At 46.5% G+C, this 21,687-nt stretch overlaps 2 protein-coding genes across 9 annotated transcripts in view; both read left to right on the plus strand.

Annotated features, from left to right (window-relative positions):
• syt11a (synaptotagmin XIa) overlaps window positions 1–21,687 on the plus strand; it is a 201,391-nt gene that overhangs the window by 166,132 nt on the left and 13,572 nt on the right. The gene's annotated exons all lie outside the window — the stretch shown is intronic.
• Window positions 1–21,687, plus strand: part of sema4ab (sema domain, immunoglobulin domain (Ig), transmembrane domain (TM) and short cytoplasmic domain, (semaphorin) 4Ab) — a 46,571-nt gene that overhangs the window by 11,312 nt on the left and 13,572 nt on the right. For 5 of the 8 annotated variants that reach the window (XM_053684070.1, XM_053684072.1, XM_053684073.1 and 2 more), the window contains exons 2-4: window positions 5,391–5,658; window positions 20,704–20,864; window positions 21,612–21,671. In XM_053684070.1, the coding sequence (XP_053540045.1) occupies window positions 5,544–5,658; window positions 20,704–20,864; window positions 21,612–21,671 (336 nt within the window). In that variant the 5' untranslated portion in view covers window positions 5,391–5,543. Of the gene's footprint in view, window positions 1–5,390; window positions 5,659–6,438; window positions 6,525–6,654; window positions 6,677–18,898; window positions 18,993–20,703; window positions 20,865–21,611; window positions 21,672–21,687 lie in introns of those variants that run through there. The other 3 variants (XM_053684074.1, XM_053684076.1, XM_053684075.1) reach the window with 3 other exon arrangements.

The following is a 21,687-nucleotide window of genomic DNA, read 5'->3' on the forward strand; positions in this document are numbered from 1 at the left end:
TAATTACTAAGGAGTTCTTTTTAATCGATCATTTATCATTATTGTTATGCGCGTGTGTGTGTGTCTGTCGTATTATTTCTCTATCCGTGTTGATTATTTCACACATCACATGTCGATCGTATATATTCAATGTTTTATACACGGTTTAGAAAGGTTTGACGGATTTTTTCGCGGCACCCCGGGTCGGGAAACACTGCACCGTGGTGTGAGAGGAATAAAACACTTCCGGACGTGCTGCTGGGGGAAAAAGGATCCATGTTTGGTGTAGTATCCGTTCCTCTGCGTCAGTAATGATGGAACCGTGCTTTATTCTTTACTTATTGACCAAAACCTCCTTGTTTATACAGAGTGAGGATTGGTATAAAGTATCCTGATGCATGCTGTGTGTGTGTGTGTGTGTGTGTGTGTGTGTTTGCGTGCTGAGATGCTTGCAGTGATGAATGAGGATACAGTAGTATATAATTAGGTGCTAGCTTTATTGTTTGTTAATAAGAGACCATTCAAGTTTGGCCACTAACTGAATCACTAATGTTAGAGAGAGTGTGTGTGTGTGTGTGTGTGTGTGTGTGTGTGTGTGTGTGTGTGCACTACCAGTCAAAAGTTTACACAGTCATTCTTTATGTTGATTTATTATTTCTCCACATTTTATAATAATAATAAAGTCATGGACACTCTGGAGTGACACAAATGGAGCGACGGGAATTATGTCGTGATAAAAAAATCCGAAATAAATCAAAATAATTCAGTAGCATCTTCAAAGTCGACGCCCTTTCCGCCTAGAATATTCCAGGAATGTCTTCTTGGCGTTTTCTCGCCCGATTTCTTGAGGAATTTCCCGCGAGATGCTTTTTAAACGGTATTAGAGGAGTTCACACCGACGCCGCGCTCTTACCCGCTGCTCTTGGGGATCTGTCGCGCCGAGTCGTCCGTTTTTAAATAAAGATTCATTTAGTAAATAAAATGTTCGTTTTAGTCTAACGAAAGAAACGGATATGCCGGGACGGTTATATTTTTTGTCCGCGCCGCCGATTTCACACGTTTACTCGCGCACACACAGCTTCAGATCAAAAGCTTTTTAAACATCGCGAGAGACGTTTCCGTCGGGCGTCCACAAACTTTTGACCCGCAGTGCGCGGACGGTCCCGCCGTCTTGTTTTTCAAATCCAGTTCAGCTGTATGAAGTGTCCGGAAGTGACCGTGTCGAAAAGCCTCTCGAACCTGACGGGTGAAATCCGCGGGCGTTTTTTTTCGTCTCTTCTTAGTGGCGTCGTAAACCGGGAGGCGTAAAGACCGCGACCATGGCGCCGATACCGTGCGAGGTAGAAATGCTCGACAGAACTCTCGTAAAACGCGCACGGACATTTGGTGAAAATGTGTCCGTACTGCGTCGGGCTCTCGGGCAGTCGCAGCTGTGAAAGTCAGAAGACCCGGACGCTCTATATAAAGCGAGTTGCGGCACGCGGAGGGAAGTGGAGACGTAGACGCACGTGTGTATACGTAGCACCTTGATTGATGGGCAGCAAGTTATTGTCGGCCTTTTTTGAATTAGCTTTTTTATTTACAGTAAAACAAGGTAATTTCCTACACAAAGTGCGATAGCGTCTCCTGATTACGATGTAACGCGTGACGGTAACGTTTACGGCGGCTCCGGAAGTCGATTAAAAGCGTTTTTTAAAAGCGTTGATGCGCGTTGTCTGTTCTTCATTTTCCAGGCGTAGAGGCGCTGTATTTTCTGTAGTTCGTTAAGAGAAGGTACACTGAACTTCCCAGGAGGACGTGACTGCACAGTAAGTTCTTTCACAGACGTTCCTCAGCGGTAATGTAAATATCAACAGGTTAAAAGAATACGTCACTGGTTAATAAGGATAAAATGTAAAGGTTGGGAAATCGCTGTGGAATAAAACTCTCGATGTTATTGGATCATGTTTAAACCCCACGGAGGGAAGAGTTGAGTCGGGCTTTATTCCTACACTTTATATCCTGCTACGCGCAGAGTCACTGAATCCTTCCCCTCTTATATTTCTATTAGTTTCTGTATCGGTGTTGTAGAGGAGCGCTGAGTCCTGTAGAGGAGTCTTGGAGAGGAGTCCTGAGTCCTGTAGAGGAGCCCTGTAGAGGAGTGCTGAGCCCTGTAGAGGAGTGCTGAGTCCTGTAGAGGAGTGCTGAGTCCTGTAGAGGAGCCCTGTAGAGGAGCCCTGAGTCCTGCAGGGGACCTCTATAGAGGAGTGCTGAGCCCTGTAGAGGAGTGCTGAGTCCTGTAGAGGAGTGCTGAGTCCTGTAGAGGAGTGCTGAGCCCTGTAGAGGAGTACTGAGTCCTGTAGAGGAGTACTGAGTCCTGTAGAGGAGTGCTGAGTCCTGTAGAGGAGTACTGAGTCCTGTAGAGGAGTGCTGAGTCCTGTAGAGGAGTGCTGAGTCCTGTAGGGGACCTCTGTAGAGGAGTGCTGAGTCCTGTAGAGGAGTACTGAGTCCTGTAGAGGAGTGCTGAGTCCTGTAGAGGAGTGCTGAGTCCTGTAGGGGGCCTCTGTAGAGGAGCGCTGAGTCCTGTAGGGGACCTCTGTAGAGGAGTGCTGAGTCCTGTAGAGGAGCCCTGTAGAGGAGTGCTGAGTCCTGTAGAGGAGTGCTGAGCCCTGTAGAGGAGTACTGAGTCCTGTAGAGGAGTGCTGAGTCCTGTAGGGGACCTCTGTAGAGGAGTGCTGAGTCCTGTAGAGGAGCCCTGTAGAGGAGTGCTGAGCCCTGTAGAGGAGCCCTGTAGAGGAGTGCTGAGTCCTGTAGAGGAGTGCTGAGTCCTGTAGAGGAGTGCTGAGCCCTGTAGAGGAGTGCTGAGCCCTGTAGAGGAGTGCTGAGTCCTGTAGAGGAGTGCTGAGTCCTGTAGGGGACCTCTGTAGAGGAGTGCTGAGTCCTGTGGAGGAGTGCTGAGTCCTGTAGAGGAGTACTGAGTCCTGTAGAGGAGTGCTGAGTCCTGTAGGGGGCCTCTGTAGAGGAGTGCTGAGTCCTGTGGAGGAGCGCTGTAGAGGAGTGCTGTAGAGGAGTACTGAGTCCTGTAGAGGAGTGCTGAGTCCTGTAGAGGAGTGCTGAGTCCTGTAGAGGAGTACTGTAGAGGAGTGCTGAGTCCTGTAGAGGAGCGCTGTAGAGGAGCGCTGAGTCCTGTAGAGGAGCGCTGTAGAGGAGCGCTGTGGAGGAGCGCTGTAGAGGAGTGCTGTGCGCTGAGTCCTTTTGGAGGAAATAAGTTAGACAGTTTTGTTAAAATGTGTCCAGGTGATTTTTCATATCAGAAGGTACTGGATTGTCAGTCTGATTCTTTCTTTCTGTCTTTTCCTTCCTTTCTTTTTTTCTTTCTTTCTTTCCTTCCATCCTTTCTTTCTCCCTAGCTTTTCTTTCTTTCTTTTCTGGCTCGGTGTGTCCTATCTTTCTGGCTTGTCTTTCTTTCTTTCCATCTTGTCTGTCTGTCTGTCTGTCTGTGTGTGATTGAGTGACTGAACGAAGGAAAGCTCCGGAGTGTGAGTGAGTCGTGTCGATCTTTCGCTGCGCCGGTCTCAGACGCCGTGAGGTTCGTGTTCTATGAACAACAAAGACAGCTGAAACGGATTGTGTAATAGCAGCGTTCCTTGTAACTGTTGTCGGCGGGTCTGACTCATTCTGCTGTAAGGTGTGTTTCCTCAGCACGGAACAACCAGAAGGAACAGTTAAGCTCGTTTGTCTGGAGGTTTTGGAAATCCTGGTGTTTCGGACCTGAAGTCCTCCGTTTGTTGTGAGCGCTCTGCTTCCGTAGCGTTCTTCTTCCTGAAGGGAAGAAAGCCTCGTTTCTCGCAGGACTACACGAGGGTGTTGCACTTTTAGGAGTCGTCAACACTTGGGGTTAGGGATGGACGATGTGATGATCCGACCTCGATATTTTATTTTTATAATTATAAGAAAGCAGTTGATTTGACATTAAAATGTTTATATTAATATTTCAAACATTTTTTTAGATGCATTTATTTTCCTTCTATTTTTATGACTAAAAATGTTATCTCCAATATTTAAAAAAAAAAAAGTACTTAATGTCATAGACATAATTTTTTTTTTAATGCACTGCTACTTTTTTGCTGAAAGTTTGTTAGCAAAAGTGTTTATCGTCAAGAATTGTGGTAGAGCAAGAGGTTTCAGTGAGCACAGTAAGGCGCGTACTAAACGCAGAAGGTTTAGATGCCAGAACTCCAAGACGTTCACCACTGCTGCACAAAAGCACAAGAAAAGTCGCTCAGAATCATATAAATCATCCACAGAAGTTTTGGAGCGATGAAACAAAACTGGAACTTTTCAGCACGACGGATCAGCGGTACGTCTGGAGGAAGAAGAATGAAGAAAGAACACTCTGTGCACAGTCGAGCATGGTGGAGGCTCGGTGTTGCTCTGCGGCTGCTCTGCATCCTCTGGCGCTGGAAACCTGCAGCGTGTGGAAGGAGAGATGGATTCATTGAAGTATCAGGAAACCCCAGGAGAAAACGTCACGCCGTCTGTGAGCAAGCTGAAGCTCGGGCGTCATCGGATCTTCCAACACGACAATGATCCCACGCATACCTCAAATTCCACAAAGGCTTGGGTGCAGAAGAATCCTGGAAGATCCTACAGATCCATCACAGTCACCCGACTCGAACCGCACAGAAAATCTCCGGTGGGATTTGAAGACGGCCGAAACGCAAGAACATCACTGGACTGGACGCCATCGATCATGAGGACCGGGAGAAGATTCCTGAGGAACGCTGCCCGAAGATCTGCATCTCGTTCGCGGCAGCTCATAACAGTAAAAGCCTGCTCTATTAAGTACTAAAGAAGCCCGCCACGAAGGGGTTGAATACTTTCGAGACTGGAGAAGTCATTAGAAGTCGCATTTCAGTTGGATTTGTTGAAACCCCTTGAAGCGTTGACTGATTTCTGTACAAGAACACTACACACGCTGAGAGGTCTTGTAGGTTCAGGGTTTTGTCGGGAATAAACGTGCGTGCTGGTGGTGTTTAGATTCGGCTTCGAAATCCGTAGCTCTTGGACGCAAGTCTATTCTGAATTGATGGAAAGAGTTCTAAAACCCAGAAAACTTGCTCTATTTTGCACGAGGGCTGTTTATTAATATTAATATCGCACTTTTTCTCCGCATTACTGTTCGAGTTGACCTCTGCTGCCCCGGTCCATAATCCTGCACCTTACTCCTCCTGGGAATACTTTATTTATTTATCTAACTTGTCGTCAGATCTCGGTGCAGCACGCCGATGAAATAAGGGTGTTTTTTATTTTTTTGCGCGTGTGTTTGACACTCGCCTCTGAAAGAGGAAGTGCGTTTCAGACAAGGAAACGATGACTGCCTCGTGCCCCTTTTTGTGCAATTAACGGAGCCTCTCGTCTTCCCGTAACAGATGACATGACGACGCTGACTTCCTGTGAGCCGTGGAAGCGGCGCGCGAGCGCGTACTGGAGCGTTGCAGAACGAAACGGCAGCGCCGAGCCGAACGCTCTCAGATAGTGCACCTGTTCGTCCTCGTCCTCACCCTCGTCCACCTGCTGCCAGAATGGCGTCTGTACAGCCACGGGGCTTCACTGGTTCCCTCATCATCCTCTTCATCATCAGCAGCAGCAGCAGCAGCGGGCACACTCACGCCATCCCTCGTGTCACCTTTCCTCTCGGTAAGAGTCTTTTTGTTCTTTATGTCTTGATTAATGTCCTGACGCGCTGTACGCATTTATACTTCACCACAGTGTAGTCATGTGACACATCCTGATATATTAAACATACAGTCATCATCGATATCATCAGACAGATGCCTTATTCTGGACCAATTTAAAGACATGGTGCCAATAGATTTGGTAACAATTTACCAAACAGAACTTTCATTTTATTTAAGGAATAATTTTAGTGATGTTATATATGTGTGTGTATAAATATATATATATATATATATATGATAACACCATAACCCGTGGCACAGATGTCCGCCTCGTCTCATGAGATACGGGATAATGTGCCGAGAGCCGTTCCCGCCCCTTTTCATCGTCTGTTGCGTATTTGTTCTTCGTTATAAGACGGTCGTCTGCGGCGGCGATTAATAACTTTTTCACCGTTTTATCCTGCTTTCTATACTTTTATCTGAATCCAGGTCCAATGAAAGCGCATTCAGAAAGGGAGCCGGCGTGTAAAGTTTGCAGAAACTTCCAGGGCGTGTTTGCCTCTAGAGATAATTCTGGTCAACGCGCGGTAATGAAGCGCGTCTGGCTGCAGCGTGTCTGGGCTCGAATCGGCTTTAGGGTCGGCGTGTAACGCGGCTGTTTAACGTGCGAGCGCCGTACGAGAGAGACGTGACTCGCCGAGCTCGCACACACACGCTTAATGTTTGTTTTCTAGCGGCTTGCACAATCCTGTGTAGTGATTAGCAAATCTGTCACATGATCGGGGGGGGAACCTGGTGTGTGTGTGTTTTATATCCACTGCGCTGCCGGATTCAAATCACAGGTTTAAACGAACGCGCTCGTTCCAGGACATTATCGTTCCTATGGTAACTACTTGCGCACGGTCTTGTATAGCAGACACTACACAGACGGTTTAAATGGTTTATAGGAGGAATTTTCCTGTGAGGAGATTTATTATTATTTTTCTGTAACGTTTATGGAAGGAGTCTCCGGTGTCAGTACGTCGAAACGGTTGGAGGTAAAGCTGTAGCTTTTAAGTCTTCCAACGTCTTCGGGACCAAAGCGTTTATGGGCTGCGGTAGAGAGAGAGAGAGAGAGAGAGAGAGAGAGAGAGAGAGGGGCTAGTAAGGGAGCGACTGTTTTTATAGAGGTTATGAAATCGGTAATAACATGAACTTCCTAGATGTTCCACAACTACCTATAAATGTACCTATAAATGGATAAAAAAAAAATATGTATATTTAGTTCTTCAGATGTTTGCAAAGTGCTGTGATGTAAGAGGAATAAAACACTTCAGGATGTGCTGTTAATGCAAAAAGACGGGACCTCAGAGTCACTGATTCTGTTTCTATAAAGGCACGCCCCCAACTGACTGTGCCCCTCCCTGACCTTACATACATGATGCATCTATCTATCTATCTATCTATCTATCTATCTATCTATCTATCTATCTACATGGAGCTGATTATGATGCCTACACCAGAGACTGCATGATATCCCTTTTTGTTTTCGGACCCCTCGATTATGAGGCGATCCTGACTAACCGTCCCATATTGTTTTCATTTAAAAGCTTCATACGTTTATAAGTACATCACTTACATGAACTCTGTCTCTAAAACCGATCTATCTAGATATTTATACTTTACTACACGAGTTCATACTTAATAACAGAAAACGCGGCCTCTTTATATGTAAAACGTTCCCAGTTCCCGTCTGATGTCTGTTACAGGATCTGGTCTCCAGTAGGATTCTTTTAAAAGAAATGTGTTTGTTTATGTTTTTATTTCAGCCCAATAGTGATCCCGGCTATCCGACCTGTGCCATCTCTTCTAAACCCAGATATCCTGCGTTGATTTAATTCTCTGTGATTTATTTATTTATTTATTGCCCGTGTAGGGACAGGCTAGTTTTAGATCCGATTTCCGTGTTTTAAATCCGCACGGATATTCTTACGCCCTGTGCGGTGTGTGTTCGTAATGAGGACCGGAACGGTGCAGGTGCCGGGACTGGGATTTCTCTGCTCATTAAGACTCGTGCAGGTCGATCTGAGAAGACGAAGTGAGAGGCACTTTAGGTGAACTTCTCCTTTAGAAGAAGTGTTTAGTGTAACTGAGAAATTGTAAACGCGCATGTTGTTGTGCGTCGTATCTAGGAGAAGGTTTTAGGCTGGACAAGTCATGCTTTTTGTTTGCTTTTGCACAGTCCAGGACTCTGTATCATAGCTGATGGATTCATCTTAATAATAATAATAATAATAATAATAGTATTTGGAGAAATATGACAAAAAAATCATTATATATAAACAGATTGTTCTAAAGCGCACCTGTTAGGGATTTGAAACGTGCCTAATTTTGTTTTAAAGCTCTCATACGATAGATTTACGTGCATCCGAGGTCAAAAAACACTTTAACGTGCTCATAATTTAAACTGCAGCGTTACCTTTTTCCCCCCAGTGTCACAAACGACTCGTTAAATGATTCGTTCTAAAGGATTCGGTCTGAACTCCTCCTTTTAGAGAGCATTCTCTGCTCTGATTGGTCGGACGTCCCGGTCTGTCGTGATGGGTCTACCGCTGTCAGCGAGCAGCCGATGAAGACCGGAGGCGGGGCTTTTTGTTACGAACCTACGTAGGTTAGTACAGGAAGTAAAGTCTGGAATCACTAACGAGTCGATTCAGCCATTCAGAATCGATTCCTTCTTTTGGGAGTCGATAACCCCGTTCGTCGTGCGCTTTGATTTTTGAAACTTTGCAGATGTTTTTACATTCACGAACAGCTCCGTATATAACACGCTACATGAACGGGAATATGTGAAAAACCGTAATAGGTGCACTTTAAAGCCTGAGTCATCTTGCTGTTCAGCACGAGGTTCGTGGGAAAGCTGTATTTTGGATGTAAATTCTATTTATTGATGCAGTGAAGGACTTTGATGCTGCAAGGGAGCGAACGGCATCACAGACGCCGACCGTCGGGTCACGTTACAGCGGTTTTCATCTGACTTCCAAATCGCATTTCCTTGTTTTTTTTTTTTCTTTTCGTTGTTAACAATGACTTTCTTTCAGGCGCATGAGGAATAATGCGCTGGAGTTTACCGAGATGTCGAATGTTTCCCTTTATGTTCAATTCTAACCTTATTTTCTAAGGACGTGAAGTCATTTCAGAAGCAGAAAACACTTGCAGGAGTGCAGTTCTAGGACAGTAATCAATACTAGGGAGGTATGACGAAGCGCTGTGTGAAACAGAGTCACTGCCACCACATCAGAGTTGATTCTTTTCCAGAATCCGCGTGTCCCGGAGTGATTCATTACTCTGATTGTATTCCACAGCCAGGAGTTACAGTCTCCTTGTTTAATTAAAGATTAAAACGAATTGGTTAATAAGTCCTCTGGAGACTCCTTTCCCTCCATACAGAAAACAGTCACACACCGTAATCGGCGTGCACGCGGTGCCTGCGCACGTCGTTACTATAGAAACGATAACGTATCGGAACGACTCGGATCTTCAGTAGCGTGTAGTGGAGCGGCATCAGGTATGACCCGGTCCTCAGAGCTCTCGGAACAGTATCGTAAACGGTATAAAGAGGATCGCCGTAAAGCACAGGAACACTTTCATTTCATTCAGTGTGTGCCTGTCTGTCTGTCTGAAAAAAACCCCCCAGTGGTTGATTTAAGGGTCAAAAAGAATGGTGTACACAGAGGAGGAAATGTAAGTGACCCGGTTCCGATTATTTGGGTGAGTGAAAAAGAAAGAAGAGGAGGCAGAGCCATGAAACCGCTGACTCGGGTGAAAAAAGTTGTTTTGTTTCTTTATTGTGGCTTTTTTTTAATGAATAGCGGGATTGTTCTGCAGAGGCAGATGGTTAGGTCTGGTGTGTGTGTGTGTGTGTGTGTGTGTGTGTGTGTGTGTGTGTGTGTGTGTGTGTTTGTGGTTGGCTTGTTCTGCAAAATGTGTACATGTTTCAGTGTTTTCTAAACCTTATGTCCGCGTCCTCTCTTTCTTCCTCTCGTGTGTTGTTTTAACTCTTCATAGGATTAGCTATATGTTGTTTTTTTTTTTTTGTGTGTCCCCTCCCCACGCAAATAAGCCCCGCCTCCACGTTGCCTGCAAGTGCGCTACTAAGTGCGTGTGGTTGATTCGCAGAGAATCTGAAAAAGTCGGAAAACAACTTTTTAATTCGAACCACGATTCATTTCCAACCAAGGGGAGTGTTTAGTCGATACGTAAAGCGTTATTTTCTGTAAGGAGATGTATTTTTAAAATTATTTTTAAAACTCTTACCGAGGGAGTCTTTCGTGTCAGCGCTTACGGTCAGTAACTCCTCCAGAGGCGCTTACGCTTTTCTCAGTAACATGACGAGCTGCGTTATTTCTGTTCTTCAGGAAAGAGAGAGGAACGAAAGGAGAGTCTGGTGCGAGAGCCACGGGTTCTAGCTGCTGTAGCGTAAGCGAGAACGGGAACGTTATCGTTAAGGACGTCCCACAACAGTAAATGTAACTGGAAATGGATAAAACGTATCCGTCGCTCTTTAGTTTCAAACAGTGGATAGTTGTATACGCTTAGCTGTATATATTAGTGTGTGTGTTTCCAGCTCTGTTTTAAATAAATAAATAAATGAATGAATTGTTGAACAGCTGTTCAGAGACAGTTTAGTGCAGGGTGAAGAAAAGGTGAAAGGTCACGTTATGTCACAGATTCGATCTGGAATCTGTCTGTAAACGCGCGTTTGTTGGCCGCTTTTGTTGAGCGCACTCCCCCCCCCAAAGTGTGAAGTTTGGCATTCCCCGGTTTTCAACACCGCTCGAACGCAGAACTGCGCAGCATGACCTCATCCACCGGAAACCACAGAGAACTTTCTGCCGAAGGTACAGCGTGCCAGTCAGTCCCAGTTTACAGCGCGCGTCGCGGCCGCGAGACCGACCGCGATTAACTCCGCCGGAGCTCTCGTTACAGAAACCCTCACCATCCCGCCTTCCTTCTAGCAAACCTCACCACGCAGCTGTTTAGATGGTTTTCCACCCGATTTACTCTGATGGTGACGTCATTAAAAATACGGTTATCTCCATAGCGATTTGTTTCGTAGGTCTAATTTGCAGAATAAGAAACGCCATGGCGGAGTGTGAACGTTTCCCAGCAGTTTCACACCTCCCGACTGTCTGACTGTGAGCTGTCGTGTTCCTCCGGGGGTTCACACCTCCTGACTGTCTGACTGTGAGCTGTCGTGTTCCTCCGGGGGTTCACACCTCCTGACTGTCTGACTGTGAGCTGTCGTGTTCCTCCGGGGGTTCACACCTCCTGACTGTCTGACTGTGAGCTGTCGTGTTCCTCCGGGGGTTAACACCACCTGACTGTCTGACTGTGAGCTGTCGTGTTCCTCCGGGGGTTAACACCACCTGACTGTCTGACTGTGAGCTGTCGTGTTCCTCCGGGGGTTCACACCTCCTGACTGTCTGACTGTGAGCTGTCGTGTTCCTCCGGGGGTTAACACCACCTGACTGTCTGACTGTGAGCTGTCGTGTTCCTCCGGGGGTTCACACCTCCTGACTGTCTGACTGTGAGCTGTCGTGTTCCTCCGGGGGTTCACACCTCCTGACTGTCTGACTGTGAGCTGTCGTGTTCCTCCGGGGGTTAACACCACCTGACTGTCTGACTGTGAGCTGTCGTGTTCCTCTGGGGGTTCACACCTCCTGACTGTCTGTCTGTGAGCTGTCGTGTTCCTCCGGGGGTTCACACCTCCTGACTGTCTGTCTGTGAGCTGTCGTGTTCCTCCGGGGGTTCACACCTCCTGACTGTCTGACTGTGAGCTGTCGTGTTCCTCCGGGGGTTCACACCTCCTGACTGTCTGACTGTGAGCTGTCGTGTTCCTCCGGGGGTTCACACCTCCTGACTGTCTGACTGTGAGCTGTCGTGTTCCTCCGGGGGTTCACACCTCCTGACTGAAGCCTCGGTTAAAGTTTCCGCTCTGCTAGCAGTTTAAATAAAGCCGACACCGCAGTAACACATCCTCTGCCAGATAATGATAGACGGAGGTGGCTTTAATCGTGTGGATATTTCAGGTACGATGTAGGGTGAATTCTGGGTAATGTTCTACTGTAGTGCTAAAGTAGCCCCTCCCCCACTATAAAAACATGATAGTCCCGCCCACAAAGTGTTTTTATTCTTCTTTCTGTACCTCGATGACTCTTTCTGCACAACATGTATATTATTGTATTTGTTTATCGCTGAGGAACATCTCTGGCTTTGGTTAAAGCAGCTGTAGAGTCATTCCCTCACCAGCCCATCGGTTTTTCTCTCTCCGACGAGGACGAGGAGGATTACGACGCCCCGTGCCGCTCCTGAGAGAGAAAAAAAGAATCGTATGGGACTAGACAAAACCTCAAATATTGATTACCTGACTAAGTAACCTCGCTATACAGAGAACCGCATCTAGAACGCGGACCCGAACGTGCGCCTCCGGAGTCTGAGTGAAGCGCTGTTAAGCCCCGCCCACGCGTGAGATTTGAGCCAGAATGGCGACCGTAAAGGATAAAACTCCGGCAGGTCTTTTCGGCACGGGTTTCCGTGGCTAATGCTAAACGCATGAATAAATAGGTTTGAACGGCGTGTAGTCTTCCTAGCGTACGAGTCCTGAGGGACGTCGGAACAGACGGCGTCCTCTGACCGAATCAGAAACTACTCGGACGCGTTCCCGGAAGGATCGGGCCAGGGCTCGCTCCGAACCGCTCACCCGAGATAAAGGTGTAGGATGCCGGGGTTGTGTTTCTCTCATTTCTGTACCGCTTCGTCGCCTCGGTTCCTCGTTTCCTCATTGATGTGTCGGGTTTCACATCTACTTTCTGGAAAAATGCCACACCAGACGCTCAGCACGGAGAAACGCACCACAGCAGGGCAGGACGTTTCACTTCTTGTGTGAAGGAGAGAACAGTTCAGTGTAGTTTTTGCGGATGGAGGGGGGGGGGGGATTGGAGGGGGGATTTGGGGGGGGAAGCTGTCCTTGAGCCGGTTCTTTGGAAGTGTTTTGGCTGTGCTCGTGGTTTTCCAGGAATGTTCACATCTGAACTAGTCCCTGCAGATTCGGTGGAGGATCGTGAAATCCCATCTCCTGCAGTCGAAACGAAAGTCCGGAAATTTCCGCCCGAGGTCGATTTGAAATAAAGCAAAACGGGTGCTATAGTTAGAGTCGAAATGAGCTCCTCAGAGAAGTGGACTAGTCTCGGGTTTAGATCCTCCACTAATAATAAGGGTCCTGGGTCGTTATCTAGCGATCTGAGTAAATGAATCACGCATTCATTAAATGACCGCGAAGCCAGCGCGAATAGTCGCATTATTTATGTGCGTCCCATGTGGCGAGATTTCACCGTCGTGGACCTGGAAAGGAAAGTAAAAGTGAGCGCGTGCTATCGTGAAGAAAAGAGGGAAAGTTTATGGTTTTGTTATCTCACACACACACACACACACACACACACACACACAGCAGATCTTCGACACTCTGTGTTTACGCTTCAGTATGCCCTGTGGTACGCGGAGGTGTACGTGAGTCATTCGGGAGGTGTGTGTGTGTGTGTGTGTGCAGGTTCTGACAGGAATTTACTCAACCCTCATGCGTGAAGTAGTCCGGTTGCGCAACGCGTTTGTTTCTCGAACAACACCGTACCGAGAGACGGGGCCGCGTTCCGTAGCGCTGCGCTTCACGCCGAGAGAGCGTCACTCCGCTGATGTACTGGAGTTACGCAGTGTGAATGTTTTGGGCTTCTTTAATCTAGATCTGCTAATGTCGAAATAGCATTTCATTTTATACCATGTAGGAAACGGAGTTGCATCCACACACACACACACACACACACACACACACACACACACACACACATTACAAAGGTCACTGTGTGGAAAATGGGTTTAGTTGCCCTTCATGTTAGAATACCTGATTGACCAGGGACCCAGTTTAAAGTACAGGCGCGCGTTCACGTGATATTGTAGTGACTTGTTATTTATAAAGCCGAATAAACCGAGGAATGCGATTAGACACGTACGCTTCTCTCGTTGCGGATTCGCTTGAGCGAGAGAAGAGTGAACGCCACACGACCACAAAACCTTCACCGCATTCATGAGTCTTTTTTTTTTTTAAAAAAGAACCATGACTGTTTAGAGACCTTCCACTTCCTGTGCACGGTTCCACTGCGAGGGAAGGCCAGCTCTCACCTTTCCACTCATGTTTAACCTCGAGCACACCGAGGAGGACGGCGGGGGAGGAAAAGGTCACGGGTCTGTCATCGAGTTTCCACACGGACGACACGTCCTCCACAGCGTGTCCGCGCCGGGTTAGGGGTCGGGGTCGAATATAAACTCTGAATATAAACTCTACGTCTGAGGGGCTCGTCTCGTACACCGATGCTCGGGGTGGGGGGTGTAAACTTTTGAACAGGATGATAAACAACAAATGGGATTTTTCCGATCCGTCTTATTTTGCCAGCAGTGTTAAGATGTTGCCGATTCGGCAAGGGGTATGCAAACTTTTGCGCACGGCCGTAACTTCCGCAATTCTCCAGCTGTGATCGTTGGAGATCTGTCGAGCGCTCGAACCGTCCTCTTCTCAGAGGGTCGAGTGGGGCGTGCCGCGTTCATCATCTCCCTCTTTAAATTATCGTTAATAATAATAACACGGAGTGTGCAAACTTACGAGCACAACCGTAGATGCCTAGTGCCGCCGTGGAGGAGCCGATGACCGTGTTTCTCCTTTCTTATTGATATTTTTGTTCATTTACAGAAAAGTTACGTTCATGGATCATTTATCCAAAAAACAGCAATAAAAATTGGCACCCCTGTGAGTTCATATGGGGGGAAATACCAAGACTCTCTTTTCTATGTTGAAATTCAAAATCGAACGGATTCTTTATTTATTTATTTATTTATTTATTTGCTCCTTTTCTTAAGGGGTGCCGTTAATTCTGTAGTCGGAGCGACGTAGTCCGAGTTATCTACTCGGCTGTTGCAGATGTCGATTAGATCTCCGTTTCTCTGGACGTCAGCGTTGAGGCCGTTGTCCGTGGTAATCGCTCGTACGCTGCAGCTGCGGTTGAAAAGCGCTGAAGCGTTCAGTCTTTTTTTCGCAGCGCTTCAGCAAAACGCGTCTGACAACCCGACCGCTGTGAGACTGTGAAGCGCACGCCGTGCATTTTCGACTCGCGGAGGTCTGACCGCTTCGGCCGCGAGACGTCGAGTCGGGTGACTTTTGTTCCTGTTTTCACGCTCCGACTGTCACCGTGCACCTCCAGTGGAGTTTGTTTATTCCTCATGTAACCTACTCTTCGGGAAAACATCCTTCAACGGCGTGACGTGAAGAGAGTGAAGAGAGTCCTCACGTCCCTCGTCCTCAGTCGCTCTAGTCACGCTGCCCGAGGTGGATCCCCGTCACGCCGGCGGCGTCTCTCAGCTCCGCAGTTAAGCGTCATCGGTGACCGTTTTCAGTGCGCGATCGGTCAGCACGCTTTAAGAAGTGTTAATAAAGTAAAAACCACTCGCTTTAAAAATAGCAAGACTTGCAGAGAGCAAGAAGGTGTTCCTGTAGCTGTGATCTAGACAGATTTACAGCACGGGTTTCTTCCGATTCCGTGTGCATCTCCTACTAGATAGCTTGAGATCGTCAAACGAAGTAAAGTTAAATATACACTACAGTTTTTTTTTTATTTTTTAAAGTTTTTTTTTTTTTGTTGTTGAAGCGAAGGGGAAAAAAAAAAGTTATCCAACACCTATCACCCGTGTGAAAATCTAATTGCCCCCTTAAACTTAAAATCTGGTTGTGCCATCTTCATCAGATACCCGGAGATCAGATCTTCAGGGCGCTGTGGTGGGTTTCCGGCCCACGCCCCTCTGCAGAAGTGCTTTGGTTCTCACACTGGAGGGGTTTCGAGCATGAACTGCCTGCTTACGGTCCTGCCGCAGCATCTCAATGGTTCAAGTCGGGACTTTGACTAGACCGCTCCAACACTTACATTGAGCTTTTTTTTTTTAGCCATTCAGAGGTGGACTTACTCCCGTGCTTTGGAGCGTCGTCTTGCCGCAGTTGCACTTGAGTTTCAGCTTACGCACTGAAGACCGGACATTCTCTTTAGGAATTTCTGGTAGAGAGCAGAATTCATGTTTCCCTCAATTACTGCAAGTTGCGCAGCCCTTGAAGCGGCAGAGCATCCCCACACCATCACACTACCACCACCATGCTTGACTGTAGGTATGATGTTCCCTGTGAGGACTCCTGTCTTCTAAACAGTTCCACTTTCGACTCCTCAGTCCACAGAACATTCTCCCAAAAGCTTTCAGCATCATCAAGGAGTGTTTTACAAAATTCAGACGAGTCTTAATGTTCTTCTGGGTCAGCAGTGGTTTTCTCCTCACCACTCTTCCATGGAGGACATTTTCCCCCAGAGTCTTTCTGATAGCGGAGTCATGAACAGTGACCTTTATTGACGCGAGAGAGGCCTGTAGGTCCTTCAGTGTTGTCCTTGGCTCTTTTGTGATTTCCTGGATGAGTCGTCGCTGTGCTCTTGGAGGAGTTTTGGAAGGTCGACACTTCAGGGAAGGTTCACTACTGTGCAGAGTTTTTCCATCTGGAGATAACGGCTCTCGCTGTGGTTCTCTGGAGTCCCAGAGCCTTTGAAATATCTTTGTAGCCCTTCCCAGACTGATGTACATCAATCACCTTCTACTTCATCATTTCTGGAATTTCTTTCAGCTTTGCCACAGTGTGTTAGTAGGTGAGATCTTTTAACCAACTGCATGCTGATGAAGAAGTTCTATGTAAGTGTCGATGTGATTGAACAGGGTTTGCAGTAATCAGGCCTGGTTGCGTCTAGTCCAGCTGAACCCCAGTTCCATAGATTTGAGGAATCAATAACTACGGGGGCAAATACATTTTCACACAGGCCCAGTCGGTACTGGATAACATTTTGTGCTTCAGTAAATAACATTTATTGTTTATACAGGTTGCCTTTGTTTTCTCTTAGATTTTGTGTTAATTTAGTATGCTCTACATATATATAATATATATATACACACACACACACACACACACACACACACACACACATACACACACACACACACAACAGAAGAAATCAGGAACATCAGGGCAAATACTTTTGTTTCCACAGCCCTGTACATCACTGAGCTCATTCTAACACCTGTCGTTTCTATAGTAACATTTTGTTTGCAGAAGAATGCTGCTAGTTTCCATAACGTACAAGTGGTGGTGACAGGAAATGAGCGAACTCGTCTCGTCTCGCAGACGTTCCACGACGTTCTAGCTGAAGACAGATGATAAAAAAAGAAAGTGCGATGTGTCGCTCATCTAAAACAAAAAAAACCCTCCAACCTCGCCGCAGTGGACGAGGAATAATCTCACTCTTCTGTTCAGGGTCTGTTTCCTACTTCTAGAATGAGAGATGTGTGCGGATTCTTTGGTCGTGAGGATTCTGCTGGTACTTCTAGAAGTATTTTGTACTCGGATACCCACCACGTTGTCGTGCGGATCAGAAATCTGTGGCGAATGCATCAGAAATCTGATCGTAAACATGATGTGATTATCAGCTTCTTACTTCCTGTTCTACTTCTCTCGCTCCAGATGTGTGTTACAGTTCAGGCTTGTGCTTCACCCTCTGACCCAGTGGCCCTGTGTGCATGCACTAATCTGCCTACACACACACACACACACACACACACACACACACACACACAAACATTTATTTTGCTGTACTTCAGAATTTTCTCAAAAGTACATAATGTAACAAAATGGATGTTTACACGTGTTTATTTTATTGGCACGTATTAGGGAGGAAAGTCACACTTGTGCATACATGTGTACACACACACACACACACACACACACACACACACACACACACACACAAGTAGCTCCCAGTGTTTAAAGCTGTGCTTCATATTCACTCGCCGATGAGACATGTTGCTGCTCTGTGTTCGCGTAGTCATCACCGAACCCAGTGAAACCACCCCCACTCCGTCTCTACGCACGCCGCGCGGTCGCCGCAGACGTGTAGACGGATCGGTTTAAATGTCCCACCGGTAGGAAGACTAACGAAACGGATGAACCTGTTCTCAGAGCTCACTTTCTCACAGGGTGCTATTAATATGATACCGCTGCCTGGTTTCAAAACACAAAGCTGAATATACGGAGCTGTGCAAAAGTTTTAGGCCCCCTATTTATTTATTTATTTATTTATTTATTTATTTTAGTACAAACTTTTTTGTTATAGATTTTTTTTTTCTTCTTTTTTTTTCATTATGGAGTCGGTACAGAAACATTTTCGATTCCCAAACATTAGATTTCCAGCACAACATGAAGTGTAAATGTGAAAGTGTGTGTGTGTGTGAGTCAGTAAAGAAAGCAGAGTATTAAGAGGTAGGAGACTTTTGGATGGAATGAGACGCGAGCGCGGCGGTGGAAGTCTCCAGAAGAGGCGTGTGTGCTTCTGTAAGACTCGCAGTAACACTCGCAGCTCGTTTCCAAAATGGAGAAACGTTTAATTTCATTAAGTTTGGAGGCGTCTTTGCTCTACAGCATTTCTTCGCATGTGGCGTTTGCACTTTCGCAGTGTGTGTGTGTGTGTGTGTGTGTGAGTGTGTGTGTGAGGCGCTGCAAGACTCGTGATGTTCATGAGTAAGGGACGCTAACAGCTTCCAGGTTCGCATGGTTTAATTATTGCACAGGCGAAAACGACCACAGTCACGCTACGCTAAACTAGTAGCTATAAGTTTTTGTTTCTTGTTGCCTATATTAGCGCGTGTGTGTGTGTGTGTGTGTGTGTGTGTGTGTGTGTGTGTGAGCCTTGGAGAGCTATGAACCCAATAGTCTCATGTTACCATTTTATCATGAGACTGAATGCCATGGTATCGCCTCCGGTCATCAGGTGCTGTAACTATAGCAGCCGTGGTGCTGAGGATGATGGGAGTTTCTGGTCATCAGGTGCTGAGGATGATGGGAGTTTCTGGTCATCAGGTGCTGTAACCGTAGCAGCCGTGGTGCTGAGGATGATGGGAGGTGTGTGATGAGGTCCAGTTTATCAGCAGCTCTATGTTTTGGGGCGTGTCTCTGAGCTGCTCTCCAGATTTCCTCACATTGACGTACGAACCGAGAGCGAAATCATTTGAACTGTGTGTGTGTGTGTGTGTGTGTGTGTGTGTGTGTGTGTGTGTGTGTGTGTGTGACAGCAGCCGTCGCTATCGTCGGAGCAGATCTTTCTTGCTCTGTCCCTGAACCCTTGAAACCATGGGCCAGCGTGTGAGCTTGGTGTAGTTCATGCTGAACGCATCATTACAGAAGAATCTGAAGTAGGTTGAAGGTCTGTGTATGATTTTTTTTTTTTAAAGGACTAACTGTAAATAGCCTGGAAGCGTTTGTACAACGTTCCCGAGATAACGAATGCGTCGGTGTACGGTGATGCGGTGTGGATGTGCTCTTCATGTCTTCAGGAACATTGTAGCCTGTTCTTTTGTTGTGCAGCTCATCTGTATCCACTTCACCTTTCCTTAAACTATAAATGTTCTGTATTGATTGCCGTTTCCAGACTTTTCCATGAGGAAGAGCGGCGCTGACGGAGCCGAGAGGCTGCCGGTGCGTTTTGTTGCTTTGTAAGAGACCCACATGGGGAAAATGACGGTCGTTGTCATTACCGTATTGTTCCCTTAAGAAAAAAAAGTTTCCACTTTCGTTTCTGCTGTGTTTAACGTGTCGATGAATGAATCATTTATAGCGATCAGATCGTTAAATATTATTACCGATGATCGATGTCTTGCATGAGCAGTTAATTGAAGGTGAATAAATAATTTAAGGAAATGCAGCTTGTTTTAAGTCTGTCAGCAGTTTCGGTGAATGTTTTGGCTCTTTCGGGGGGGGGGGGGGGGGGGGTGGCTTTCGCTCTGAAATGATCTCAATATATGAGCAGCAATCTAATCTGCATTTAAAACCAGCAGCGATTCAGTAAGAACTCAAATAATACGATACGAGTGTTTTCTGACTTACAGCGTGATAAAGTGTGGGTCAGCAATTGTGCAAGCGGTTTCATTTTAATTTAGAAGAAAATGTTCACTTTGAACCCACGCCTCCTCCTCTGTGACTGACAGATCAGAGGCCACACCTCCTTTACTCAGACTGATAGATCAAAGGCCACACCTCCTTTACTCAGACTGATACAGAGGACACACCTCCTTTACTCAGACTGATAGATACAGTGGCCACACCTCCTTTACTCAGACTGATAGATACAGTGGCCACACCTCCTTTACTCAGACTGATAGATCAGAGGCCACACCTCCTTTACTCAGACTGATAGATACAGAGGCCACACCTCCTTTACTCAGACTGATAGATACAGTGGCCACACCTCCTTTACTCAGACTGATAGATCAGAGGCCACACCTCCTTTACTCAGACTGATAGATCAGAGGCCACACCTCCTTTACTCTGACTGATAGATACAGTGGCCACACCTCCTTTACTCAGACTGATAGATCAGAGGCCACACCTCCTTTACTCAGACTGATAGATCAGAGGCCACACCTCCTTTACTCAGACTGATAGATACAGTGGCCACACCTCCTTTACTCAGACTGATAGATCAGAGGCCACACCTCCTTTACTCAGACTGATAGATACAGAGGCCACACCTCCTTTACTCAGACTGATAGATACAGTGGCCACACCTCCTTTACTCAGACTGATAGATCAGAGGCCACACCTCCTTTACTCAGACTGATAGATACAGTGGCCACACCTCCTTTACTCAGACTGATAGATCAGAGGCCACACCTCCTTTACTCAGACTGATAGATACAGAGGCCACACCTCCTTCACTTGCTGGCCACGCCTCCCTACTTTCCTCCAGTACACACTGTTCCTGGTTGTTGCTGCATTATAAAGACTGAATGATTCAGTCACTACCATTGGATGCATCAGTTTTGTGGAGAAACACATTTTTTGTGTTAAAGTGCACAGATTTTAATGTGTGTGTGTGTGTGTGTGTGTGTGTGTGTCTTGTTGCAGAGAGCCCTGGTCGGCCTTTTACGCTCTTCACTCTTCCTGATGTTTATAACACCACCACTCTCCTGCTGAGCGACGATGAGGAGATGCTGTACGTGGGAGCGAGAGACGCCGTTCTCTCCCTCAATATCAGCGACGCAGTCAGCCTGCAGCTCAGCATCAAGGTGTGTGTGTGTGTGTGTGTGCGTGTGTGCGCTGACGGATCAACAGGTCACCAGCTCTCGCTGGTCCGGTACTCCCCAAGCTCTGTATTGTTGTCTGTGTCATGTCAGGATATGATCACGTCTGCTGTGTTTAACGTTCATGTATTTCCTACTTTGTACACACTATAGCTCCATCGTCTGATTGTGCTTGTTTTAGAGTTTAGAGCTCGACCGATCGATCAGGTTTGCTGATTAACGCGCACCGATAACCGATCGCTGGAACTATCGTTCATGGGCAAAAACCCCACACCGGTTAGTTTTTCCCGCTTGCGTCTGTTGTGGGAGTGGATGAGAAGCGTGCACTGTCGTTATACAGTACGAGAGCGGCCTCTGGAGGCGAAATAACAAACTACTACTGACTGATTCTGTCGTGTTATTTGAAGTGTTTTTATTAATTATGAACGTCTGTGTTTATATTTGTTATGCGCGGTGTTACTTTTTGGCTCAGTTTGAACGTATATATTTTATTTACGTTAATATTTATTAATAGTTAATGTGTATTCATATTTTCATATTCATAGATTTATTTCATTTTAAAAAGTAGCGCACATTTTCACGGTACAGACAGCACTGTTTATTTTTGTGACAAAGTTCAGTAATATATCACTTTGAGTGTTTTTTTTTTTTTTTTTTTTTTTTTTTTGGACTTTGACTTATTTCATCAGGAGATAATATAACAGGAAGTAATGTCATTCTCTCCTGTTTTAGATCGACTGGTCGCCCACGGAGACCGATCTGCGTGACTGCCTCTTGAAGGTCTCGAGTGAGGTAAGGGATAATGAGG

The sequence above is a fragment of the Ictalurus punctatus genome, chromosome 12, assembly GCF_001660625.3.
Source record: "Ictalurus punctatus breed USDA103 chromosome 12, Coco_2.0, whole genome shotgun sequence".
In the NCBI taxonomy this organism is placed as follows: Eukaryota; Metazoa; Chordata; class Actinopteri; order Siluriformes; family Ictaluridae; genus Ictalurus; species Ictalurus punctatus.